The 26,986-nt window shown below is 38.2% G+C and overlaps 1 protein-coding gene across 1 annotated transcript in view; it reads right to left on the reverse strand.

Moving 5' to 3' along the window:
- Positions 1 to 6,495: 6,495 nt before the first annotated feature.
- HMGCLL1 (3-hydroxy-3-methylglutaryl-CoA lyase like 1) overlaps positions 6,496 to 26,986 on the reverse strand; it is a gene marked incomplete at both ends in the record, with an annotated part of 60,665 nt that continues 40,174 nt past the window's right edge. The window contains 2 exons of the mRNA XM_083348725.1: positions 6,496 to 6,597; positions 9,405 to 9,530. Coding sequence (XP_083204851.1) covers positions 6,496 to 6,597; positions 9,405 to 9,530 — 228 coding nt within the window. The remainder of the gene's footprint in view (positions 6,598 to 9,404; positions 9,531 to 26,986) is intronic.

Below are 26,986 nucleotides of genomic sequence, written 5' to 3' on the forward strand. Positions count from 1 at the left end.
CTGGTTTGTTAATGCAACACTTGCTTGTTTGTTTTCAGGGCCTGCACAGCTGCTTATCTGCCAAAGAGAGTTTCCTCCCAAGTCCATTTATCAGAGAAGCTCCCAGGCCCTTTTATCAGAAACAACTCGACAACTCGGGATCATCCACTGGGCCAAAAATGCTCATTCTGACTGCTGTAATAAACCAACCATTTTATTGGGTGTAATCTCTTTGAGAAACAAAACGCAACAAACAAAAAAATAAACAGGGAAGGACAGAATCCATAGCCATGATCGACCACTTTGGCAAATATTGGCCAATCTATAACATATATCTGGAGTTCTCTTTTTTCCGTGTAGTACTTGACTGCCTAGGGTATTTGTTTTAGAATTAAGCCACAGGGACACAAAATTATACTGAGTATAGAACAGGATGTTAGCTAGAAATACATGTTCCTGAATTTTTGTTTGCTAAGACAACATGAATCTAAGAGAAGTGGTGGCCTTACAGCCAGCCAGCTTGGTGTAATGGTTTACAAAGGGCAAACCCCCTTTCCGAGACCATTGTAACTTTGAATGGTTGTGAAACAACTGGTCATAAGTCAAGGACCACCTGTATTTATTCACTGATAAGGTCTTATAAGAAAGATGATTTATTTTCTATGGATATAGCGCAAACATTACCCTGAAGAGCTTGTAAGCTAAATAACCTAAAAGCCAAACTGAAATCTGAAAAATATACCTAAAGGTGGTAAAAGTGCACATTTTCTGCTTGTACCCGACTTCATTTGATTGATTTGTAGAAATCATAGCAAAATGAGCCAAGATATGTAATTGATTATTCTTCCTGTTTGCTTACTTGTTTGTTTCTTATCTGCTTGCTCTTAATGTACACATAGAGTTCTATATGTCATCTTTAGATCAATGGCAGCAAACAATTCTCGGTATGCATTTGTTCAGCTATTTTCAGCTGCTTTCACTAAAACAAATGGTCAAAACTTTATAGACAGTTGTGTTTGAAGTACTAGTACCATCAAAGGTTTGAAGGATCAGATTACTATATACAGGTAGTCCTCATGTAATGTCCACTTACTGACTCTTTGAAGTTGCAACAGTGTTGAACAAAGATGTACTTACAACCCCTCATTGTTTTGGCCCTAACAGCATCACCACAATCACGATTGTGATTTGCGTGCTTGGCAACCAGCTCGCAATTACAGTGACATAGCATCTGCAGTCACATAAATGCCATTTGCTACCTTCACTGTCAGTATCAGAGCCTGGGGTAAGACAAAACCTATACAGCTCTAAAGATGGCTTTTTCCTTAATTTTACCAGATGTTTTCTGAATTTACACAGTTTGAGACTTAGATTTGGCTCCAAATCCAAAGTGGCTCTATACAAAATTCCCCTGTGGTAGAACCTATCCTACCAGCAATGATAACCATGGAGGACCATTTCTAGGCATTGTGAACAGTCTGGTGGTTGTAGTGGTCGGTTCTTGCCAGCTGGAAGTTAATGTCTCTGTAAATGGTCTGACTAGTGAACTCAACAAAAGGAATCCTCAAGGCAATTAAGTCCCAGCAGGCACAACTTTATTGGGTACAGCATCTCAGAAATGAAGAAGCAAAACCAACTCTGAGATTTCCCATGCGAAAACTTGCTTAGTTAAACATTGGATTCCCGCTCCCCACCCACTGGGTGTTCACATTGTCCAATATTAATATTTCTTTTTGTTATGGGAACAGTTCACTTCTCCATCGAGCACCTGTGGCAGTCTCCTTGACATGGTGCAGGCTCTCATGGTCTGTGAATGGCTTCTTGGCATTCCATTCCATTCCCTCACCCCTTTTCTTTGGCAAGATGATGAAGCTAACACGCATTGTAGCAATCCAATCTCTCTTAAAACCTGTTGAATGTCTGTAAAACCTGATCATGTCAGTAACTCTGTTCAGCCAAGCTCCTCCAATGCTTAATCCAACAAAGAGGAATGGTGAGCAGCTCCTACTCACTGGTAAAGCAAGTGAAAAGCCAATCTCCATCAGTATGGAACTGATCGTAGTCAGGAGCTTGAGCACTGCATGTAATTGCTTCCATGGGCCATTCATACGTGGAAGTGAGTCGGGCTAAGCCCTTTATGGAACTTGCTCTGCAAGTGTGAACAACAGATCACCCCCAGTACAACTAGCTACATGCATGCTGACTATACAATTTGTTGTGATTTCTGAACAAGACTCATGCAGAAAACTGTCTCCCAGCATAAATAAACTCATTTTCGGTGAGTTGTTGCTCATAATAGCTGATTGGAAGTGCTGATTAACAAAAAAGTAATTAGTGGTGAATATGTTCTCTTCAGGTAGATTATTATACACCAATAATATCAACTCTGAATGGAAAGTGCAGTCAATAATTATTGATTTTTCTGCCCAGATTAGTTACTTGCAATTGATTATGTATTTTGGAGCATATCTTGTACTTTTTTCATATCTAAAGCAGAAACTATATATTGGTGAAAATAATGAGTAGCAGTACAGGAAGTCCTCGACTTATGATCACAATTGGGCATCGCTAAGTGAAGTATTTGTTAAGTGAGTTTTGCCCCATTTTACGACCTTTCTTGCCATAGTTGTTAAGTGAATCATTGCAGATCATAGGTTAGCAACACAGCTCCTAAGTGATTCTGGCTTCCCCGTTGACTTTGCTTGTCAGAAGGTCACAAAAGGTAATCACATGACTCCAGGATACTGCAACCTCGTGAATCAATTACCAAATGTCAGAATTTTGTTCATGTGACCATGAGGATGCCACAAGAGTCTTAAGTGTGAAAAACTCATGTCACTTTTTTAGTGGTGTTGTAACTTCAAATGGTCACTAAATGAACTGTTGTAAGTCCAAGGCTACCTGTATTTAGTGAGACGATCAAACTATATTTACATGGTATTTCTTTATAGCCAATAATTACATCCTCCACTGATCTTTCTTCCCAAGACCCAGTGCTCACTGGGAATTTTTCCAGGCAACTGGAAAAAGTAGGTAAACCTTTCCTCTTCTTAACAGAGCTCTGCATGAGACAGACATAACTTCCTGTATGAAAAAGACAGATTCAGAAAAGCATTGAGGAAATGTTTTCTGTACAATTCATTGTTCACGACACTTTATAAATACTGGCCCCTTTCAGGTCCACATGGACCTAAATGCTTTCTGTATCTGAACTGATGAGATTGTGGAGATACAGAAGAAGTTAAGCAGCTTTCCCTGAATAATCTATAGCAGAGAGCACCAAACCTTTTGGTTTGACAACCTGGAAAGGAAGGCAGGCACAGTTACACGCACATGCGCGTGCACAAGTGGGCCATGAGCAAGTGCATACGCACACGCAATTGGGCCATGTGCGAGCACATGCACATACAGGGCCACATGAGTGTGAATGCCACAAATGGGGTGGCGCTAATGCCAGTGGGATGCTTGGGGTGGGGTGGCGCTAGTGCCGGTGGATGCTCGGTGTGGTGCTAGTGCTGGAGGGACGCTCGGTGCAGCGTGGTGCTAGCACCAGTGGGACACTAGGGGCAGCACTAGTGCTTGCTGGACGCTTGGCACAAGTCAGCACTAGCCAGTGGGATGCTCAGGACGTCTCTAGAACCGGCGGGATGCTCAGGGCAGCACTAGTGCTGGTGGGATGCTTGGTGTGGGGCGGTGCTAGTGCCAGCAGGACACTCAGGGTGGGGCAGTGCTGACGCCAGCGGGATGCTTGAGACAGTGCTAGTGCCAGCGGGACTCTCGGAGCTGGGCGGTGCTAGTGCCAAGGGAAGCTCACAGCAGCGCTAGCACTGAGTGTGGGGGTGAATGCATGCACACACAAGCATGCACTGGTCATCCCTTCATGTGGCCTGGTGGCCAAGACGCCACGGCCTGGTAGTAGGCTGCAGCCCACAAATTGAGGATCCCTGATCTATAGTAATTAGCATGTTCAATTGCATTCATGATGCCATCACCTAAGAAAATCCAGTATAAGGAACATGATCTGAACATTTCCATTTTGGCTTTTAAGGGACATTTTCTTGATTCGCCACTAGGCAAAATAGATATAATAGATATATTATATAATCATAAATCTTAAAATGGGAATTTAATTTTAAAAATAGACACTACAAGGGCATTTTTTTTCTGCTGAAACAGAAGTACTTACTTGTCAGAAAAGGGGGCACAATTTATACTGTGATTTTTTTACTTTCATTTCCAGTCCATGATTCTAATCCAAATTTGGCCAGTCATTTATTTGGGTGAGGGGTATACACACAGATGAATCTGCATGAATAGCACTACCTCTCTTTTGAATGGAGCTGTGGGAGAGAGTGATTAACATTGCCACTGTACAACCACAACCTTTCAGGAAGTTTGCACAGTAAAGCAAAATTTGCTGCCCTAAACATCCTCCCTAAAAAAAACCCCAACAACACAGCAGCAGTATTAAATATCATTTGCTCAAAATGAGAAATTAAAGTTGATTACAATGACTGTAATGTATGTCACAACTATAGGAGGGCGCCACAAATTTGCAAAATATGGCAGGCTGCCAGTTCCCACAAACTCTTGGAACAAGATAAAGTCCTTCATATTCTTAACAGATGTCAGGCATAGTAAAACGTTACAAAAATGCTACTCATAGCAAATCCAGTTTTGGCTCTCGGTTCAGAGAATAATGACTTGGGGGGAAAAGAAAGAATAATCTGCAGAAATAAACTGTACAACAGGCCACACACAACGATGGACCTCATAAATTGCTGCAAATATTTATGAGACACTAAAAGCTTGATTAAGAGCTAACAATGTACTTACTGTCTTTAAAATTCTGCAGCCTATTGTATCCAAGACGGTTAAAAGGATCAGCTGTAAGTAAAGCAATTAAATCCCTTAATCCACTTTATTACCCATCAAACCAAATGCAATTTGTCCATTATTCTCTTTTTGCAATCCAGGATAGGCAGCAATGTATGATTTTATGTTACTTCTTCTTGCACTGCGGGTTAATCTTTATCTCAGTGGCTGTGCTTTGGTGTTTCTCAAGTCTAATTCTAATAAACATTTTCAAAATAGGAGACGGACCGTATTGTGCCCCTTTTCATGGCATTTTAGCATAGTGAGGTTTTCTTTGAGACCAAGAGTTGCAGTTGATCACATAACAGTAGTTAAAAGAGCTTTGAACAGAGACAGATTATTTTATTGATTTCGTATTTTGCATATATTTTTCCAGAGTTTTATAAATATATCATCTAGTACATGGACAAATATTTCCAGAAGCGTACACATATACAGTACATTTTAAGCAAATATATAAAAATAAAAATGGAAGGAAATTGAATAAAGTCCCAAGGTATTTTAAAAGAATCACCATTATATTATGACCATATATTTCCTGAATTAGACAGGGGTGGCTACCTCCTATCATTTCTCACTGCCACTAGCCAAGCTGCTTTGAGTCTGATCATGTTCAACACATTTGAACAGTCCCATGCTGCTTACACATAGATTGGAGTCCAACCTGCACATTGATTTATTATGTGCCATCAAATCAGCGTGGATTCTTAGTGATTATCTCCAACTTGGTCTTTCAGAGGTGCTTCCATCACAAGTCCATGCCTCTTGCTGCTAATGATTCTCTTTTCTTCTCTTCCACCTTTCCTAGCATCAGAGCCTTCCCTAGAGAGCTAAGCCAAACATAACGTGTCTGAAATAGGATAATTTGAGCCTGGTCATTTATGCTTTGAATGAGAACTCAAGAGATTGATTTGTTTGATGATTCACCTCTAACATCAAAAGCATCCATACTCTTTCTATCCTGCTTCTTCAAAGTCCAACTTCCTTACAGTGTCACACAGAAAACTACTGTCTGCACACCTCTGATCTTGATAGTATAGACTCATTACGGCGTAAGAATATTTTTCCCCCCAAGGCATTTATGGCTGCTCTACCAAGTGCTAGATTGTGGCATATTTCCTGATTGCTTGTTCCTTTACTATTGATGTGGAGAACTCATCGCGAGATATGCTCAGTTCAAATTCAGTAGCTCTACATTACATAACAGCATGCCTGCTCAGTTCAGTTCATCTCAAACTTATCTTTTTAATTCACGTAGCAAGCCTACTTCATTTGTGAGCAAATAAGTATGTACTTTTGTTGGTAGAGTGCCATGATAGGGAAACATATATATTCTAAGAGCATCACATCAGAAGTTGACCATGAGCTGATAAAGAGAGGCCAAGGTAAGTTGCAATAGGCACCATCCAAAGACCCCAAGGGGTGGGGGAAAATCGTTTAGCAATTCAAGTGAAGGCTTTCTACTTTGGTCTTTCAATTTATTACTGCCATTGGTCTCATATTAATCAGTGCTATTGTTCCCTTCAGATGATTTTTTAAATATTTTTTGCAATATGTTTGTTTTCTGCAACTATAAACAGGAAAAGCCCACTGATGGATAAATATTTAACTTTTTAAGAATGCCACCATTTCTTTTCCAGCTCAAGCATTGAAGGAAGCTTGAGCAACTTTAGAACTGGTTTTCTTGTTCAAAGCTCTGCAGATGAAGTTGCCAGCTTCCATAACTTTGTAAAGATCCACACCCTAAAATTGAGGAAGAGACAGGAGAAAGAAACTATTTAAAAAATATGTTTATTCATATATAACCACTCAAGATATTCAGCCACAGAGGAAAACAGCATGCTTTATGTTAATCGTAAATTCTTCATCAAATTCTCCATATCGTGAAAACATTATCTGAATGCTTGTCTGTCTGACCTTCTATATTTTAGTGCCTTGCAGCATTCTAATACATTACGTCCCCAATGCTTTTTAAGAACTACATCACATACCTTCAAATTATAGTACTTCAGAGAATTTAATATGGGCCTGTCTCTGAAGTTGGTTCAAAACTTGCAGTTATATTGTCTGAATGGACCTGAATTATCCAAACTTCAGAGTGATAATCTTTTAAAATTATGATTAGCTTTGTGCCTTCAAGCTAGTGTTGACTCCTGGAGACTGGCCGGATTATTCCCTGCAGTTTTCTTGACAAGATTTTGGAAGTAGTTTGCTCTTGTCTTTTTCCTAGGGCTGAAAGAGTCACTGTTACCCAGCTGGCTTTTTGTCTCAGGTGAGACTAGAGCTCCCAGACTCCCAGTTTCTAGCCTTGTGCATTGATTACTACACCAAACTGGCTCTCCAGTCTGATAACTAGGAGAAGAGAAACACAATCATATTATACATGTGCTCTGGAAACAACAGTGTTAATACTGTTAGTTTAATTAAAAAAAAATTGGCTCAGACCCTTACTCATTGCATGCAACCAGAACATCTGAAGATCCTGGTGCTTGATTTGAAATGCAACAGGACCACTTGGTGGTGGCACCCTAAATGTGGCTATTGTTGTGGCCAAAACAATAACCTTGTGAGGTGGATTGGGCAGAGAGAGAGTGACTGCCCCAAAGTCATCCAGTCGACTAAGGCAGGATTCAAATTCACAGTCTCCTGGTCTCTAGCCTTGCACCTTCACCGCTAGACCAAAAGTCTAGTTTTGTCTAAAGTCATTTGGCAAAAGGCCATTTCTATTTTAGCTTGAGATGGAGGAAAGAGAAAGAATCCTGCTACAAAAGAAATGAATTACTTAGGGAATTTAAAAGCAGCATCTTTTTACTTCAGATTCAAACTGAGATCCCTTACACACTTCTATTTGGAAGTAAATTTATTGAATATATATCTAGGCACAAAGTAAACCGGCAAGAAATCTGATGAGCAGAGACTTCTGCAAAAACAGTACTGTTTTGGGATTCTAATATTCGTTTGACTCATACATGTTACCCTTAAAAAAATGTTTCAGCACCTTAAATCCAATGTTCACTTGCCAGATGTTCACTGAGCTGACCTTTGCAAAACTAAACACAACCATGAATAGATGCTGGGTCTGAACTTTCCCAAAGTAAACTGATAATTTGATCTAATCATTGTGAACCTTGTTCTAAACGAGGAATTAACTGTGACTTCAACACTCAGCTCATCTGAAAGTTCAACGGCTTTTAAAAGAGAGAAAAGTTCCATTGTGTTCTTTAGCAGCAACCCAAGAAAGAACATGTAAATGAAAATAATATAAACACTGGGCAATGTTTAATTTTAGTAAATGGTACGGTATGTGCTATCAATAAATAATTTGGTGAGAAAATAAATTCTAAAGTGTAGTATTCAGGCAATAGTAAGGATTAAAACTGTTTTAAAAAGAGTTTCATAATTGCTTGGGATGGAAAACTAGCCAGATGTACATATAAATTCACACACACACAAACACACACACACACACACACACACACACACACACACACACACACACATATATATATACATATACATATATACATATATATATATATATATATATATATATATATATATATATATATATATATATACATACATATACATATACATATACATATATATATATGAAAACAAACCTCAGAAAACAAACATATATATATATATTTGTTTTCGTAGATTCTCGCGGGTGTCTGTATGTGTAGATCTAGAGTCTCGGGTTTCTTCCCGCGTTAAGGAACGCGGGAAGAAACCCAAGACTCTATATCTATATCTATATCTATATCTATATCTATATCTATATCTATATCTATATCTATATCTATATCTATATCTATCTATCTATCTATCTATCTATCTATCTATCTATCTATCTATCTATATATATATATATATATATATATATAGAAAAATTATGCAATTCCTTTGTAACACAAATATACCTATTCTGTGGAAAAGTCAATATCCCATCAGATTCCTGCCCTAGAATACATTAGTGTGCACTGATTTATTCATTTATCAAATCTATAGAGGAAGTCCTTGACTTATGATTATAACTGACCATAACTGACCATACTTTCAGTTATTAAGCAAGACAGCTGTTAAGTGACTTTTGCCCCATTTCACAAGCTTTCTTGCCACAGTTATTAAGTGAATCACTGCAGATGTTAAGTTAGTAACAAGATTGTTAAGCGAATCTGGCTTCCCCATTGTCTTTGCTTTTCAGAAAGGTCATCACATGACCCCGGGTCACTGCAACAGTCAATAAATATGAGCCAGTTGTCAAATGTCTGAATTTTGATCATGTGACCAGGGCGATGCTACAACAGGTATAAGTGTGAAAAATGGTAATGTCACTTCTTTTAGTGCTGCTGTAACTTCGGTCACCAAATGACATGTTATTAAGCCAAGGACTGCCTGTATAGCCTTTTTATACATGGTGTAAAAGAGAGTAATGCATTATATTATTTGAAATCAATAGAACAGGAATGACACATATGCTATTTCAATGACCCTCAATTCCAGCAATTACACAGAATCGAATAGATATATGGAAATTAGCTTACTGTATTGATCCCCATGCCATTAAGCATGTATATCACATCTTCTGTGGCCACATTTCCAGTGGCACCTTTCGCGTATGGACAGCCTCCTAAGCCCGAAACAGAGGAATCCACAACATGAACTCCCATCTAGAACACAATGACAGTTAATCAAAGATATTCCATCGGAAAGCTAGTCCCAAATTCAAAATGCTCACTAGTGTACCCTGCCTACAAAAATGGTTAAGAGCACTTTCTGTAATCCACATCTGAGCATGCTTTCCTTATTCAATAATCCAGATGCCATTTTACTCTTTTTTTAAAAAAATTTTTTTTATTAAGTTTATTGTTTAAAAACATTGGACACAGTACCAGCGGGCTGACAAGCCTTCTTGTCTACAATGTTCAAATATACATGTATATATGTACATCAAAAATACACTTAAATACACTTAAATTACAAATCAGTGAAATAACACAATATTTAAAACAATGAGCTAGTCTGTAAAACCTAATAGAGACCTTTCTTTTTATCCCTCCAAAGATACAATTTGTTCCAAATTCTATAATAATCTGATTGATCTTTATTCTTTAGTTCCAAAGTTAGTTTGTCCATTTCTGCGCAATCCCAAATTTTCCTAATAACCTCTTTTTCTCCTGGGATCTAATTCTTTTTCCATTTTTGCGCAAATGACATTCTAGCTGCTGTGATAATATGGATCATCAAATATAGCACATCTTTAGGATATTTCTCTTTCGTAATTCCCAACAAGAAAAGTTCTGGACTAAACTCAATATCTTGTTTTAGTATTTCTTTCAGCCAAATCCAAATCATTTTCCAAAATTTTTGTGTTTTACTGCAAGACCACCACGTATGGAAATATGTGCCTATCTCTTCACAGCACTTCCAACATTTGGGAGATGCTGTTGTATACATTTTTGCTAGACGGGCTGGGGGAAGATGCCATCGATAAAACATTTTAAATAAATTTTCTTTATAAGATGAGGCCAGTGTTATCCTTTTATTTCTGTCCCAAATTGTTTGCCAAGTACCTAAATCAATGTTATGTCCTAAATTGTTAGCCCAAATCAACATGGGATCCTTCACTTGCTCTTCAAACAGCTTATATTCCAAAAGCAATTTGTATAATTTCTTTATCTGTTTGGAGTCTGGGCCCAATAATATTTTATCCAATGCTGTTTCAGAGGTATATATCCCCCATTCTTTTTTATCCTTCCTAAATCTTGATTGGATTTGTAAGTAGGCCCACCAATCGAGTTTTATACCTTGTGATTCTAGTTCATTCCTAAGTTTCAATTCCCCCTCCTCATTCATAATATCCTTGTATGAAATTATGCTACCCACATCAAATAGATTTGGGTAAACAATCGCTTCAAGGGTGGATAGCCAGACCGGTACTTTAGTGTAATTGTGAGATCTAATTTTTTCCAGGTATTAAGTAACGCTTGCCTAATCCGATGTTTTTGAAAGTGTGAGAAAAGACCTTGTTTCTCCGTCCATAGAAAAGCATGCCAGCCATATTGCAAATCGTGACCCTCTAAAGTTAATAGTCTTCTATTTTTCAAAATTACCCATTCTCTAATCCAACTCAGAGCTGCGGCGTGGTAATATAATTCCCAGTCTGGCAATCCAAAACCCCCATTTTCCTTCGTGTCCTGTAAATATTTCAATTTAATTCTTGATTTTTCCCCCTGCCAAACAAAATTTAATGATAATTTATTCAAATTTCGAAAAAACTTAGAATCGAGTTGTATTGGGATATTCTGGAACAGAAACAGAATTTTGGGCAGGATATTCATCTTGATGACAGCGATTCTTCCCAATAATGAGAGTTTTAGGTTTCCCCATCTTTCCAGATCACCTTTTATTTGATTCACTACATTATCATAATTATCTTTTTTGAGTGAGGTGCATCTAGCCGTAATATTGATCCCTAGATATTTTATTTTCTTGACTATTTCTATATCCATGATTCCAGCCAAATTTTCTTTTTGTTTATTAGTCATGTTTTTAACAATCATCTTGGTCTTATTTCTGTTTATTCACAATCCGGCAACCTCACCATATTTAGATAGTTCTTCCAATAGATTTGGTCCCATCTGATATGGATCCTCCATAATAAAAACCAGATCGTCCGCAAATGCTTGAAGTTTAAAGGTTTCCTTTTTAATAGTTAATCCTTTTATCTTTGGGTCATTTCTTATAATTCTCGTTAATACTTCAAGTGTCAATATAAACAGCAATGGTGATAAGGGGCAACCTTGCCGTGTTCCCTTTTGAATTTGAAACTTCCTAGAAGCTTCCCCATTAATAATTATTTTTGCTTCCTGGTTATCATAAATTGCCCTAATTATATCTATAAATTTTTCACCCATATCCATGAAGCTAAGTTGTTGATGCAAAAATGACCATTTAACATTGTCAAATGCCTTTTGGGTGTCTAAAAAAAGTAATGCCATCTGTTGTCCACTATGCAATTCATAATACTCCAACGTATCCAATATTATTCTAATGTTGTGCTTGGTGTGTCTCTTAGCGAGAAAGCCATTCTGGTCTACGTGTATGAAATCATTTAGAAATCGTTTCAGTCATTCCGCTATAATTGATGTAAATATCTTATAGTCTGAATTAAGAAGTGATATGGGTCTATAATTTTGGATTAATGTATGGTCCGTATTATCTTTCGGAATGAGGGCTATGTTTGCCTCAGACCAAGATTTAGGCGTTCTTGCGCCTTCTAATACTGCATTAAATACCTCCACTAGGGGTTGTGCTAAGATATTTTGTAGTTCTTTATAGATTTCTGACGGGAGACCGTCAGGGCCCGATGCTTTATTATTCTTTTGTGCATTAATAGCTTTTATCACCTCAGATAGCCGAATTTCCTCGTTTAGCATATTTCTGGTATCTTCTGTAACCTTGGGTAGTTTGGCTTTTTGAAAATATTCCTCCATTTTCTCCACACTTGCCTGACTATCTTCTTTGTATAAACGCTCATAAAATTCCTGGGCTATAATTTTTTTCTCCTCTTCCTGGTGGAATATTCTCCCTTCCTCATCTCGTAGTTCGCGAATCCAGTTGTTTTCCTTTTGTTTTTTCAATTTATATGCAAGCCAACGGCCCGGTTTGTTTGCATTTTCAAAAAAGTTTTGTTTCGTGCTTCTCAATTGTTGTGCTAATTTCTCTTTGTCTAAGATATTAAGCTTGTGTTTAATCAAGTCCATAGATTGTTTGATATTCTCTTTTTGTGGATCTTGTTGGAGTATAACTTCTAAACTCTTATATTCCCCTTCTAATCTTTCCCGTTGATGTCTTTTCCCCTTGTTCTTGTTTATCATATATGCCCTCGCTACCCCTCTCATTATTGCCTTGGCTGTATCCCAATTATTTTGTACTGAGGTGTCTATAGCTTTATTTTCCTTAAAGAAAAGACTTAGTTCTCTCTCCATCTTGGATTTAAATTCGTCTTCTTTTAAAATTGCTCTTTGTAACGTCCATCTGGATATTTTTTTGGAGCCTTTCCAGCTAAATTTAATAGGATTGTGGTCTGCCCAAGTACCTGTCGCTATATGCACCTCGTCTATTTCAGAACTAATTTCTTTCGTCATCCATACCATGTCTATTCTAGACCATGAGTTGTGTCGATTGGAGTAGTATGTATATTGTCTAGCCTTACGATTTCTTTCCCTCCAGACATCTTGAATATTTAGGTCATTAGCCAAGTTGAGAAAAGATCTTGGTAGAGTTCTTCTTTTCTTTTTCCTAATCGTCTTACCCATATAATCCAAATTTATATCTAGGATAGCATTAAAATCTCCTATTAAGCAGATCTCCTCATAATCAATACTACATATCTTATTGTGAAGTGTTTTGAAAAACTGTTCTTGGTTATGATTTGGAGCATATATCTCTACCATCATGACCTTCCTATGATTTATTACAACCTCAACTATCAGTATTCTACCCTCTTTGTCGTTATAGATTTGTTTTGCTATCAATTTTGGGTTTACATATAATGCCACTCCTCTCTTTTTCTTGTGTCGGTCTAAGGAAACGAATAAATTCCCTATTTTTGGTTGTACTAAGAAATATTTTTGTTGTTCCTTTATGTGGACTTCTTGTATTGCAACGATATCCAATTGTTGATGAATAAGCCTATTAAAAAATTTCCGCCTTTTCACTGGCGAGTTCAGTCCATTAATATTTACAGACATAATACTACACTCATCTCCCTTCATCTTACTTATTTCTGGTTTTTGTAGATCTCGTGATTCGGGGCTCTCTCTCTTCCTTGTCTCTGGCTCCATGTTTCTCTGTTAACTCTCCAGATTTATTCCTTCTATCCTCTGTTGCTAAGACCTTCCCATCCATTGCTACTCGTATTGTATCTCTTTCTCTTACCTCCCTTCCATCTTGATCTTCTGATTCTGCTTCCTCTTGGCTATGAAAGTGGAGTTTGCAAAAATCTTCTGCCTTCTCTATCGTGTCCAGTCTATGCCTTCTATCCTGCCATGTGACTAGAATACCCTCTGGAGTTAGCCATCTAAAGTTTACATTTTCCCTAATTAATTTAGATGTTAAGAATTGGTAGCCACGTCTCAGATCCCTCATCGTTTTAGGTATCTGTTTAAGGATAGTAATTGGTTGACCCCGAAATTCTAATGGTTCCTCTCTAGATCTATGCAAAAGCTCATCCCGAATTGATTTTTTAACTAGCCTTACATGTACTTCTTTTGGGAGGTTGCGCCTTCTCGCATAATTAGTTTGAACCCTGTATGTTTCATCAATTTCCGCCAACATTTCCTCCTTCCCTACACCGAGTGCCTTTAGTTCTGCCATCATAACCAACAAATCTTCCCCTCTTTTTTCTTGAACATTTTGGAAGCGTAGATAATGAGCAGCCTTTTCTGCCTCCAAAAAAATGACTGTTGTCTCTAACTCCTTATTAGCCTGAAGAAGTGTTTCATTTAAATCATCTACTCTCTTTTCCTCTTTTTCCATTCTAGCTTCCATATCTTGAAGTCTTTGTTCATTTTTAACTAATTGTTGTTGAATCCCTTCAAATTTATCATCTATCGCTTGGATTTTCCCCTTAAGTTCACCAGTATCGTTTCTTATTTGGCCTATTTCTCTCTTCATTTCCTCATGGTTTTTGGCCATTACCTCGTGTAAGTTTTGCAAAAGGGCATGTAGGTCTTTAAAAGAATTTGAGTTAGATCTTTCCCTTTGCAGCATATCCTATATAGATTTCTGATTGGAGGGACTTGAGGACATCCCTTGTCCCTGTGTTGCCGCCTTTTTGCCAGCGCTAGGCTTAGTTACTCCCGAAATACTTGTCATGTTTTCCCGGTTGTAACACGCGTTTTATCAATATGTAATACCCTTAATCTTATATGAACCTTTTAACTCTATGACAAAAAGTATGTATAACAGTTACAACCAGATACTTATTACCAACTAAGCAATTTATATAATAGAATTCTATAATATATATGTCTGAATAAATTGAAAGTCACATTCTTTTTTTTTTTTTACCCCGTTTCCGGCGCAGAGATTAACACCTTTTCCGTCTTCCTCTACTGTCAAAGACCAGTAGGTGTCCCACTAAACAGACCTCCAATTACTAAATTGCTATGTCAAATGGCCGCCCGCAACAAGTAGAGTAAAATTTCAAAAGTTTCAAAAGTTCAAAATTTACCAGGATAGACCAGGATAAACCAGGCTGATCGCTTTCCACGCCCGATATTCAAGAATTCAGTCTCCAAGGCTCCAAGATCAGACTTTGACCTGTGGTATTTTATCCCCAGCTAAAATGCAGTCATATGGTCTTCGGGTTTCCTTTTCTTGCTGTTCTTGCCAAACGCTTCCCTCGGGGCTTCTATCGCCGCTTGTACCCTCTCCGTGAGGCACCCACTTCAAACCAGTACCTCTTTCTCAAGTGCTTCCTATTGTTTCCAAATGTAAATATTCGGATATACTCTCCGTCAGCTCCGCTCTACCGTTGTCCCGCTAAGTTCGTGCTAGCTCCGTCCCTCTGTCAGATCTTCATGTCGGCCATTACTGGCCTCCTTCTCCCCGGTTCGCTCACATCAGACTTTCTCCAGATCTCCAACACGAACCGCCGCTCATGAAGGTTCTCCGGGCTGCCTGCAACTTCGGATGTCCCTACAGGACCTCCTGAAGCTCCGAAAAGCCCCCGCGAACACTGGGTGAGAGGTTGTGCATGGAGAGAACTCCGTTCACACAGCCGCCCGCTCTGACAGCTGGCTCCGCCCCCGCCATTTTACTCTTATTGTACTATTGTACTTTAACCCTGACCATAGGTGGCTTATTTTAGATAAACATTCAACACAGCTGCCATGCTGTGCCCATACCTCTTTCAAAATAAAACATGCTGTATCTTTACAAACTGATTCTACCAATCAGCACGGACTGATCAGATAACAGCTTGAGATCCTCTACTGCAAAACAGGAATTTAAAGTCTCACAAGAGGAAAACGTGACATTGTTCACATTTCCAAAATCTGAGGATTCATAACTATAGTCTGAATTCAAGACACAAACAAAAGATAGGTGTTGTAGGTTTAATCTTCCATAAGAGGCATTTTTCAGGTATCTGTGAAACAGGTCACCCCCAATCAGTTGCAATCTTTGGCATGTCTCCTCTATTACAGTTAAGGGAAATTGATTTCTTGGTACACATAATGGTGAACGTATTCCTTGTGTTTAAACTGCCACACACTCCAGTTATGCCATTTATAAAATACAGTCATAGCATCTGGACACTTTTCACTGGGAACTCAATCGCTATTATCAAGGAAGCTCATAAAAATTAATTTGACACAGGACTATTTACAACTAGGAACCTAAAGTACTAAAATGGATGTCTCTGAGATTACAATTAATTTCCTCATGTTCAAATATAACATAGCCAACATTTTTATGAATGCAGTTCATGTATGGATAATAATACATTATAGAACTCATATAGGCTAAAATCATTTTACACTTGTAGAGCAGTCTTACATTAATATAACTCAAGGCATACATCACACTGATGCAAAAGGCAAAATAAAAACTTTACACAAGCCCCCAAATACTGAATTATCAAAAAAAAAGCCATTTGTCAGACTTATCTACAGTGAGAAGCATTTTTCTGAAGCTAAAGTGGGCATGGAAAATAGATTTAGAAGTTTATATGATGAAGCATTAAAATAATACCCCATTTTTTTTTAAATGTAGGTAGATTAATATAAATTCTAATCATAAAACCAGGCAATATAATCAACAGAAGCGCATTATAAAAAGCAATAAGAAAAAATGCATAAAACTGAAAAAGCAAACAATAAAAAATTAATAGCAGCAAGAGGAAAAGTTATTAAAATGCACAAAATCAAATTACATATTATAGAACCAGTTCCACAATAAGTACCCAATTAAAAGTGACTTCAATTTGTCACTAAATAAACAGAATCCAGGTGACATTAACTGCTTCTACTTTAAAATCCATATTTCAAATGTGTTTTCCCATGAGATCTAAGGAGCTACTGTTTGAAATATATAAGTCTAAAACATCTATCATTACACTGAATAAGTTCCACGGATCTATTGACACCAAGCTAACCACAAAACCAGATTGCTGAATAATATTGTTTTGTAATACTTTCAGCTGTTTTGCATTCAATGTGTATTATCAGCTGCTAGAGAAACATTGGATCCGCCGCTTCAGAAGCTTAAATTCTTTGCACATTTTATTGATCGTTGTCACAGACCATTTATCATTCACCATTGATTGTCTGGGTTTTTGTCCCTTGGTGGACTGAGGTTTTTCCCTTCAATCTATTTTCTGCAGGAAGAATCAAGTATTGTCTGCTTCTGTCTCAGTTTTAGCATCATGAGGACAGAAAGCTCTGAAATGAAGCCATGTATACTAGTGCACAATTTCCGTAATAAACTTTACTTATACTTTTGGATCATAAGCATCTCTTTCTCTAAATACTCTAAGAGCACTGTCTCCAAAGTTAGATTCTACTCCCGCAGGCATGCTCTGTGAAACACAAATTCACAGAGTAAATAGAAAGATGCCAACAAGGGTTAAAATAAATTACTCATTCAGTCTGGAAATACAGATAGGCAATGCTGACATTAGGCACTGCTTATCTACAGAAGTAACTAGTGTATATACTAGTGCTGCAAGCTCAGCGCACAGGAATTTGGCTGATCAAGGGCTTTAGATAAACAACTTTGAGCCCACTGGAATAAAAGCAGTAGCCAGCAGAATAAACACTTGCCTTTAATTGTTTTTATTTATAGAATGAGAAACAAATTGTGTACTTGACAGTTTTGATATAAAAAAGTTTAGTGTAAAAGATTTGACAGGATGTTAGTCAAAATGCACTGGGACAAGTCAAGCATCTCTCCTTAAAAGCACTGAAGCAGCCACATTCTCCAAAATGTTGAGTGCAACTATTTTGAAGATTTTTTTTCCCCTGTGGTCTCTAGGCATAGTCATATTTTTTTTTATTTTTTTTTGGTATTGGTGGTGATTCCAGTGGATGGAATTTCTGTGCATACATATTAACATGTTGACAACCTGCCAGAGGACATAGTTGTGCTGATGGTTCAAGGAGCATTAAACCAACTTTGCAAAGTAACCCTACTGAATGCTTTGCCCAGAGATCATGAAGAAAAACTAGGTCTGATACAGCTTAAACCCAGACATGAAAATGTGCATAAAATTCTGAATCAGACACTACCCAAACAAATTACCTTAGGGGGCTATATTTGTATCCTCTTTGTAATTTAGTGTTAATTTCATACATGCAAGATGTACATGAAATGAGAGTATAATTACTTTTTAAAGGGAAAAGTATTCTTTTGCTAAACACTTGGTGGCACTGTTGCCTTAAGCTGGGCTTTCTTTGCTTGATAAATTCTGATAACAGGAAGATTATATTTAAGATTTTGAGTTTACTTATTTTTAAACTAAAAGTTAAGTCACAGTAAAAGGTGGGGGTTTTTTTCAAAATTTCTAAAATATCAAATTGGAGTATATGATGTATTTTTATCTGCTCAAGCCCTATTAGGGCAATGAAAGGATAATTTATTACAAACTTAATAAATACATCTTTAAAAAATACATCATTACCGGATGGAATCTACCTTACTGATCCCACGGTGAGCACACAATTGGCAAAGCAACTTTCTCAGGATCCTGACATGGCTTTATTAATCTTTAGCTGGATCAGGCATGCAGGTTTTAAAGGCCTAGCATTCTCCCAACCAAGAACCCAACATGGCAGCTATACTCCAGCTCATAAGAGCAAGTAACTTTCTTTCCTTAAAATCACAATATGTTTTCGCCTGTAAAAGTGATCATATCTGTGTTCTGAAAAAATCCTGGATAATGAATGACTAGAGCAGGGGTGTCAAACTCGCAACGTCACATGACATGTTGCAACATATCATGACTTTTCCCCCATTGCTGGCAATGGGGTGGGCGCGGTTTCGGCATGACGCATCTGGCCCGTGGGCTGGAAGTTTGACACCCCTGCTCTAGAGGGTGGCCAAGAGCTAGAATTATTGGTATCTTATTGTTGCCATCTTCTGGCCCTCTTAATTTTTGCAGCCAACATATGGTATCTCTACTGCTGAAGGCCAAAAACTGTGAACTCCAAGATTACAACTTTAAGAACAGTTTTTTGCTCTTTGTTTATTAGGTTTTCTTTGAAGGTCCTGACTCACAGGCATTTGAGCAAATTGCCTTTGAAACCCACAGATTTGCAGTATGTACTGAATCAAGGCTGTCCAATCTTTGCTGACTAGGGAATTTTGGGAGTTGACATCCACAAGTCTTAAAGTTGCCAAGGTTGGCCACCCCTGTAGTAAAAGTTCTGCTGTTTCCAGGATTATTTTGTCTAATAATGAAAACTTGACTGTAGAAAAAAAACATTCTGGCAAAGGCTGCTGATCACTCCATTTTGGACTATGTTTTGGATAATATAACCAAGAGTTTAGCTTCAAAATATTAAATCGGCTCATAGGTTTGATCTTTTTTCCTGCTTTACATCGCTGCATGGAACATAAGGCTAGCTAACCTTTATCATTTTTTTCCCCCATGGTAATGTTCAAAGTGTTATTTTGCACATTAGGTCACAACACCATTCCTTCAGCAAACTGTGTAACTGATCTGCATGTACAATACGCTCTGCATACATCTGGGAGGAGACACCTGTGATTGGTTTTGCAGTTTTCTACTCATGAAAACAATTAGCTGATCTACAAAAAAACTAAGCAGGGCCAAATCTGATTGGTCTTTGGATGGTGAACTAGCAGGAAATCCCCAGACCGAAGGCAGAAAAAGAGAAGAAAAACAGGCATTGTTGTCACTTCTGAACTGTTATCATGAAGCTCTACTGGAAGAAAATCTTACTTAAATCAGGCAACTCCTTTTTTCAAGCTCCCCAGCAATTAAATCAATTAAAACAGTTCATCAAGCTACATATGAACCATCTAGATCTGTCTAGAACAGGGGTCGGCAACCTTGGCTCTTTTATGACTCGTGGACTTCAACTCCCAGAATTCCTGAGCCAGCTATGCTGGCTCAGGAATTCTGGGAGTTGAAGTCCACGAGTCATAAAAGAGCCGAGGTTGCCGACCCCTGGTCTAGAACTACAGAAAGGCCGGATAAGTTACTATTTATATTTACAGGTAGTGCCCTTAACAGTTATTTATTTAGTGACTGTTTGAAGTTACAATAGCGCCGATTTACAACTGGTCCTTACACTTATGACCATTGCAGCATCCCCATGGTCATGTGATCAATATTCAGGCACCTGGCAACTGGCATGTATTTACGTGGTTGCAGCATCCCGGGATCACATGATCCACTGTCTCCAGCCTTCCCAACCAGCTTCTGACAAGCAAAGTCAAGGGGGAGAAGCCAGATTTGCTTAACAACTGCACAGGTCACTTAACAAATGCAGTGATTCGATTTAAAAAAGTTGTGAAATCAGGCCTGACTCGCTTAATAACCGCCTCGCTTAGCAATAGAAGTTGTGACTCAACTTGTGGACATAAGTTCAGGATTATCTGTAATTGCAATGCCGTGATTTGCACATCTGTCCAAAGCTAGGTCCCACTAAGTTCAGCGGGACCAGACTTAGTAAACAGATAAAAGACCTGCAGTCTCCATCACTTCACACTGGGGAAGAAGCTCTACTGTTCTGCAAACAGTATTAACTGAGCCTTGTAAAACAGATCTGTAACGTTGTGAGGACAGAAGTGCCCCATTACTTCTGTCCAGTGCTTTTTTTGTAAAAGAAAAAGGTGCCGGAACTCACACATGTCATACAACCCGCCATGCCTACCCTACAAGCTTCCATCCAAAAAAGGTGCCGGAACTCCGTTCTGAGCATTCTATGACAAAAAAAGCCCTGCTTCTGTCATTTAGCCCATCAGAAGAGTAACACAAGTGACCGGTCCTATATTTAGGATCATTTTTCTTTTTGATGCCAGCTGGACTCAGAGACCTGCTATTTATCATTATAAAAATATAAAGCCAAATGTCCCCCCCCTTTTTTTTTCCAAGAGCGCCACAGATTAACAGGTTAGAATGTTTTCCACATGTGCGTTTTACTGTCAAGAGAATATTAAAGCCGTTTTCCAGCTTCCGTAGTTCAACCAGATGTCCGCCGATCCCACGGCGAGAGCAACACTGGCAAAGTAGCCTTCTTCTGACCCCGGCATTGTTTTGATCAAGGATCACTTTAAAGGTATAAAGGACCATTTCTTGATGAGATGCGTAATGTTTTTCAGCCCTTTCCCCTGCAATTACCCCAAAGTGCTGACTTGGTTGAACTACTGATAGGCAGTAGTATTTCTGAGGATGCCTCTCACACTGAGCTGTAATTGCTGTTTGTGTTGGCCCCAGAAAGGTACAAATTTTGTTTCCAGTGTACATTTCCGGACTCTGGTTTCAGTAATACCAGCATGGGATATGGTCCTGGGCACATGTTTTGTTGTATAAACGTTTGACGACCATTTCCTTTGTCAATCTCTACCAGCTAACCTCTAATTATCAAAGACCTCAGATGGACAATTTCAAAAATGTTTTCTAGGGCTCCACCAATTGCTTTCCTTTCGCTGATTTTTTTCTTTTCTTTTCTTTTTTTCTCAGCAAGTCAGCCTGTCAAATGCATTTAAACCAGAATTCGGTCTTTGGGTTAACTTCAAGATCATTTATGCTAGTACATAAATGAGGTGGGATGGCAGTAGTCTGCAGCGATTCCATATTCTTCTGCGCTGCACTATACCAGCCTTCCTTCACCTGACAGCTTCCAGATGTGCTGGGATTACCAGTCACAGTATGCCCAAGCCAAGATGGCTAGCAGCCATATTGCTGGGAGTTCTGGAAGGGGGAAGAGTCCCAAAACATCTGGAGAACTCTAGGTTGGGTGGGGGGGCTACACTAAATTATTGACACATGAGAGTGAGATGGGTTTTTGTTATATTCCCTCTTTTAAAATTTTCCCTTCGCTCTTGTACAATGTTTTGTAATACAGTTTACTATTATTCCATCAGTACACAAATATTGTGTCTGAAACCACAAGTCAAAATGTTTTTTTCTTCAAACTCTAGCATCTGTTTTCTTGCTTTTGAATGCATTTCAAAACTCCAATTATTTCAATGGGGAACGTAAAATATACTTTTTTTACAATTTAAAAATACAGCTAGCTCATAAAAATGTTGTTTCATATTTCCTGGGCTCCCCAAAGAATGTTTTTAAAAAGTTGGATATTTGTTTTTTGCACTGGCATGATAAGAAAATTGAGGGTTTTTAGGTTCGTACAATTTTGTTTGATCCAGTCAATACCTCCCTCTTGGTTTCAAGTCACACTTTAAATGGGAAAGAGTGTAATAGTGAAGATGTTAAAACTTATCTCTTAAAATGTGAAAATAGTTTTTCATGAAGAGAACCGGGATATTGCTGTTTAGTATAATACCAGAGAAGCTCACACTGAAGCAACTGGATACAGTCATCTTGAATTGGATTGCAAGAAAATAACATTTATTATAGCAGCAATGGTTCAACAGAGTAAGCAAGCTACTTAAGCCCAGGGAAGATGTGAATCTCTTCCACTTGAGGTTTGTAAAGAAATGGAAAGGATGAGAAACTCAGACTTTATAACAAGTACAGAATATTGCCAAAGCTTAGACATGCAATGCACTACTGGGAGATTTCATTCATCAAGAATATAAGCCTGTTTTGGTGGCCCACCACTGAACTAAGCCTTCTCCATTCAGTTCAACCTCTTTCTTCAAGGCCATTCAAGGATTTCTTGAAGACTATTCAAGGGCTTATGTTTCCCATCGTCTCCTTCTTCTCTAATGAATAAAAACTCGTCCCCAAATACCGTTTCTGCATTATCTCCTCCTCTGCATTGTTCAGACACTGTCTATTTTCAAGGAGTGAAAGTGAGCTCTTTTCTATCTCAAGTTCCCCTGGCTGTTTTATCCTTGACGCAAACTTAATAAATGATCACCATGTCCAGTCCTATTTATAAGTTTGTAAAAAATGAAGTTGTTATTCATGCCTCTCAATACCTCCTCTCCTTACTACCGGTATGTGGAGGAGTAAGCTGGGCTGAGGGGGGAGTAGAATTCTCTATGGCAGTGTTTCTCAAGCTTGGGAGTTTTAAGTGTGGGCTCCAACTCCCAGAATTTGGAGCTGGGGGATTTTGGGAGTTGAAGTCTATCCTTCTTAAAACTCTGAAACTTGATAGATAGATAAACTTTATTGCCTTCTCTTTTTTTAACTGTGGGCACAATGGCACACATTAAAAATGAAATTTGGTTGCTTGCTCTCAAAGTGTACACATACATAACACACATTTAAACATACTATATACAACATATGTATAGACCCACAGCCTTACATATAAATAACATATAAATATTAATCACTGTTGAGAAACACTGCTCTATGGGATTGGCAACTCTGCTGATCACTTACCACCAAACGGAGAGCACTACTTGCCTTTAAGCACCTAACAAGCAGAATTTGGCACCAACTCTTCCCTTGAACTAAATTCCCTGGCTTACCCAAGGAATTTAGAGGAAAAGTAATGTACCCAACCCTATTCTTATTATGGGTGGCTAAACGCTCTGGTCAGAAGAACTTGAAAAACTTTCTTAGAATAGGAAGTAGATGGGAAGTAGATTCTGTAGCCAAGCTTGCTCTTGCACTGTTATAACTTTGGCTGATAGGGTCTAACTATGCCTTACTAAATATAATAAATAAGGAAGTCGCTTGAAAATGAAGAGAGAGAGACAGAGAGAGAGAGAGAACCCCTCCCTTGCATCTGTTTCATTTAAGGATACTCATTACATTGAGCACTGATCCTTGGTCAACCCCTTGTTTTTTCTCTCATCTAGAAATGATGGAGCTTATTATCACACATATAACGTGCTTCCACCATGGAGGCATTCCATCTGTTTGAAATTGGAACATTAATAATACATTTTTCAAAGTCAGTGGGACATACTTATTAGGAAAAATGCTACAGCACCACTTCTGAACAAAGAAGCCAGATTGCAAACCACACATGCAGAGATTTAGACCCCACCCTAGGGGAGGAAGAATCTTAGAAGACGTTTTATAACTGGGTCTTAGTTTTTACAGACCATTAACTCAGTCGAAACCCACTTGGCCAATGGAGTGCTGAGAGCTACCATTGAATGTTTGTACATAAGTCCAAGTTTCTTTACTCTTTATGAAGTGCAAAATGATTTTTCAAAACCAGCCCCCCGCGATGGGAAAAATCAAACGATTCCTTCTGCTAATGGAAAGCAGGCAATGATAGATGGATTTTGGCTGACTACAAGGAGCTGAAAAATGCAGAGTTACATGTTTAATTAGAGAAGCTGAAATGGAAATGACTGCCAGTAGAAAGCAATTTACCAAAGCCCAAATGAAACTCTGAGTATAAGAGCTATCTAAAATGGTGAGCCCAAAGTCGTCTCTAATATCTCCCTTTTTTCTTCAATGAAGGTGAGGCTTCTGGATTTCCACCTCTAAATGGCACATAGTTCTTATACCTAGTTGACATGGCAACTCCCTTGCCTGTTTGACAGATGCTTGTTAGAAGGTTAAATTCCAAAACATGAAAACAGTAGGGAAAAATTACTGAGGTTTTGAACCAGTGCCAGCTCTCTTCTTATTCTCAAACCGAGCACTTGGAATCAGGTTGTACACGCAGAATGATGCATAACTGCTGCCAAGTTTCTGCAGTTGCAAAGTATTGTGCTAAACTTAAGCTTCTTGTCAACACTTGGTTTAGCTCCCTACATCCATTCCAACCCACCCCCCCCTCTTTCGAGCTCCAGATTTATTGTCAAATGCCAAGGCTCACAAAACCTACTCAGGTTGTCAGTCCAATTCACACCAAACTCATGACCCTCCAGATACTGCTCAACTACAACTCCCAGCACTTCTTACTATTGCCCATGGGTTTTGTGTTCAGCAGCATCTGAGGAATAGCGGTTGTCCACCGTTGGCTTAAGGAAGTGGCTTAAAAACAATTCAAATAAGCTAAATAAACTAATCTTTGTCCACTGATTGGTTAATCATACCATGTCAAGCTTCAGGTTGTCAATTTCTTGATGCATCATATATTTCATCCTATCACCAGTGGAATTTATTCTCTCTCTCTCTCTCTCTCTCACACACACACACACAGAGAGAGAGAGAGAGAGAAAGAGAGAGAGAGAGAGAGAGAGAGAGAGAGAGAGAGAGAGAGAGAGAGAGAGAAAGAGAGAGAGAGAAAAAACAGGGAGAGAAAAAGAGAGGAAACATATTTATGTTTCCCTTCCCTGGAGTGCCAATGTCCCCGTAGATACTATTATTATTAATAAAAGAGAATATTTGTAGCTCAGGGTTGAAATGAGGGGTCCTTGGTGCTGAGCTTGGTTGTTTTCTTGCAGACATTTCATTACCCAAACTAGGTAACATCATCAGTGCTAACAGTGATTACATTGCCTAGTTTGAGTAATGAAATGTCCGCAAGAAAACAACCAATTTTAGAGAGCACAAAGACCCCTCATTTCAACAAACAGAGCACCAAGGACCTGTCATTATAATGTGCCTAGTTATACAAAGAATGCTGTAAGGACTTAATCAGTTGCAAAGCATTGACTTGCCATAAGAGTTCTTTATGCTCTGGCTTTCACATATCAACTAGACTAAGACTTCAGGTCACCATTCAGGTTACACAGGTATTCCTTTTTTGTTAGGAATATCATGTGAACATAATTTTCTAGCAAAAAAACAAGACAGTCCATGCAGATTGCCTCACTGAGGTCTATTCAGAGAAAATAGAACAACACTGATAGTTTTATATGAGGCAGGAATTAACAGGGAAACCAGACTGTACAATCACAAGCCCCTTAAATATTTCTTACAAGACTTTTAAAGCAGGAGTATGTTCAAATTCAGGTACAGACTTCATGAATGAATGAATGAATGAATAACATCTGAACTTTTATAAGTTCCTATGCCTGAACACTGAAATCTTATGAGATATAATAATTACAAAACATTTCAACCCTTTAATCCTTTAATTGCAGAATTACGATATACCTTTTAAGGTGTTGCAACTGTTTTGGTATCTGTAAGCACTACATCACTGACCCTTGCCTGAAAATACATTCACTTATTGTTATTAGATATTTAAACCCTTTTTAAAGTGCCACGTTTTTGTTTCACATGTTCTTTTTCCTCATAGTTAATGCCATTAACGAAACATAAACTAGAATCAGTAAGAGAAGCTCACAATTTATTTCTTCTAGAGCATCGAGTTAAGAACATTAACAAGATCTTTTTCAGAGACGTTACTTTGAATGAATTCCATTTGCTGGACTCAAGAGCCCATATGTATTTTATAAAATAAGCCCTGTTACACATACTGCTTTCTGGGGGCCGAAATTTTCTTTGCTCCCTCACACACACACACACACACACACACACACACACACACACAAACACACACACACACACACACACACACATATATATATATACACATAGAATGAAGGCTATTGCTAAGCACATTGATTTGTGCTTAGATTGTAAGCCGCCCTGAGTCTTCGGAGAAGGGCGGGATATAAATGGGATTAAAATAAAATAAAATAAATAAATATCCCTTATTAATAACGGATATCCAAAAATACCTGATCTGTATTGTTTATCCCACTATTCCTTTTTTTTAGTTCAGTAGTGGAAAACTGGAAATCTCATCTTCAGTTTCAATGGTTTTATAAGAAACATGTTAAAGAAGCAGAATCACAGCAGATCAAAACTTCCTGGTATGATTTCCAAACAGGAAGCTCTTTTCCATTTACCATTTGCATTTCTTTCCAATATTGTACACAACATTTCTGTTCCTATTACCATTTAAACTTTTAAAAAGGAAATAGACACCACTAAAAAAAAGGAAAGAAAAGAAACAGCTCCACAAATATTTTCCCTTCTTTTCCTGACCTTTTTCTATTACATCCCCCCCCACCCGGCCCGGCAACAAATTGT

The sequence above is a fragment of the Vipera ursinii genome, assembly GCF_947247035.1.
Source record: "Vipera ursinii genome assembly, chromosome: 1".
In the NCBI taxonomy this organism is placed as follows: domain Eukaryota; kingdom Metazoa; phylum Chordata; class Lepidosauria; order Squamata; family Viperidae; genus Vipera; species Vipera ursinii.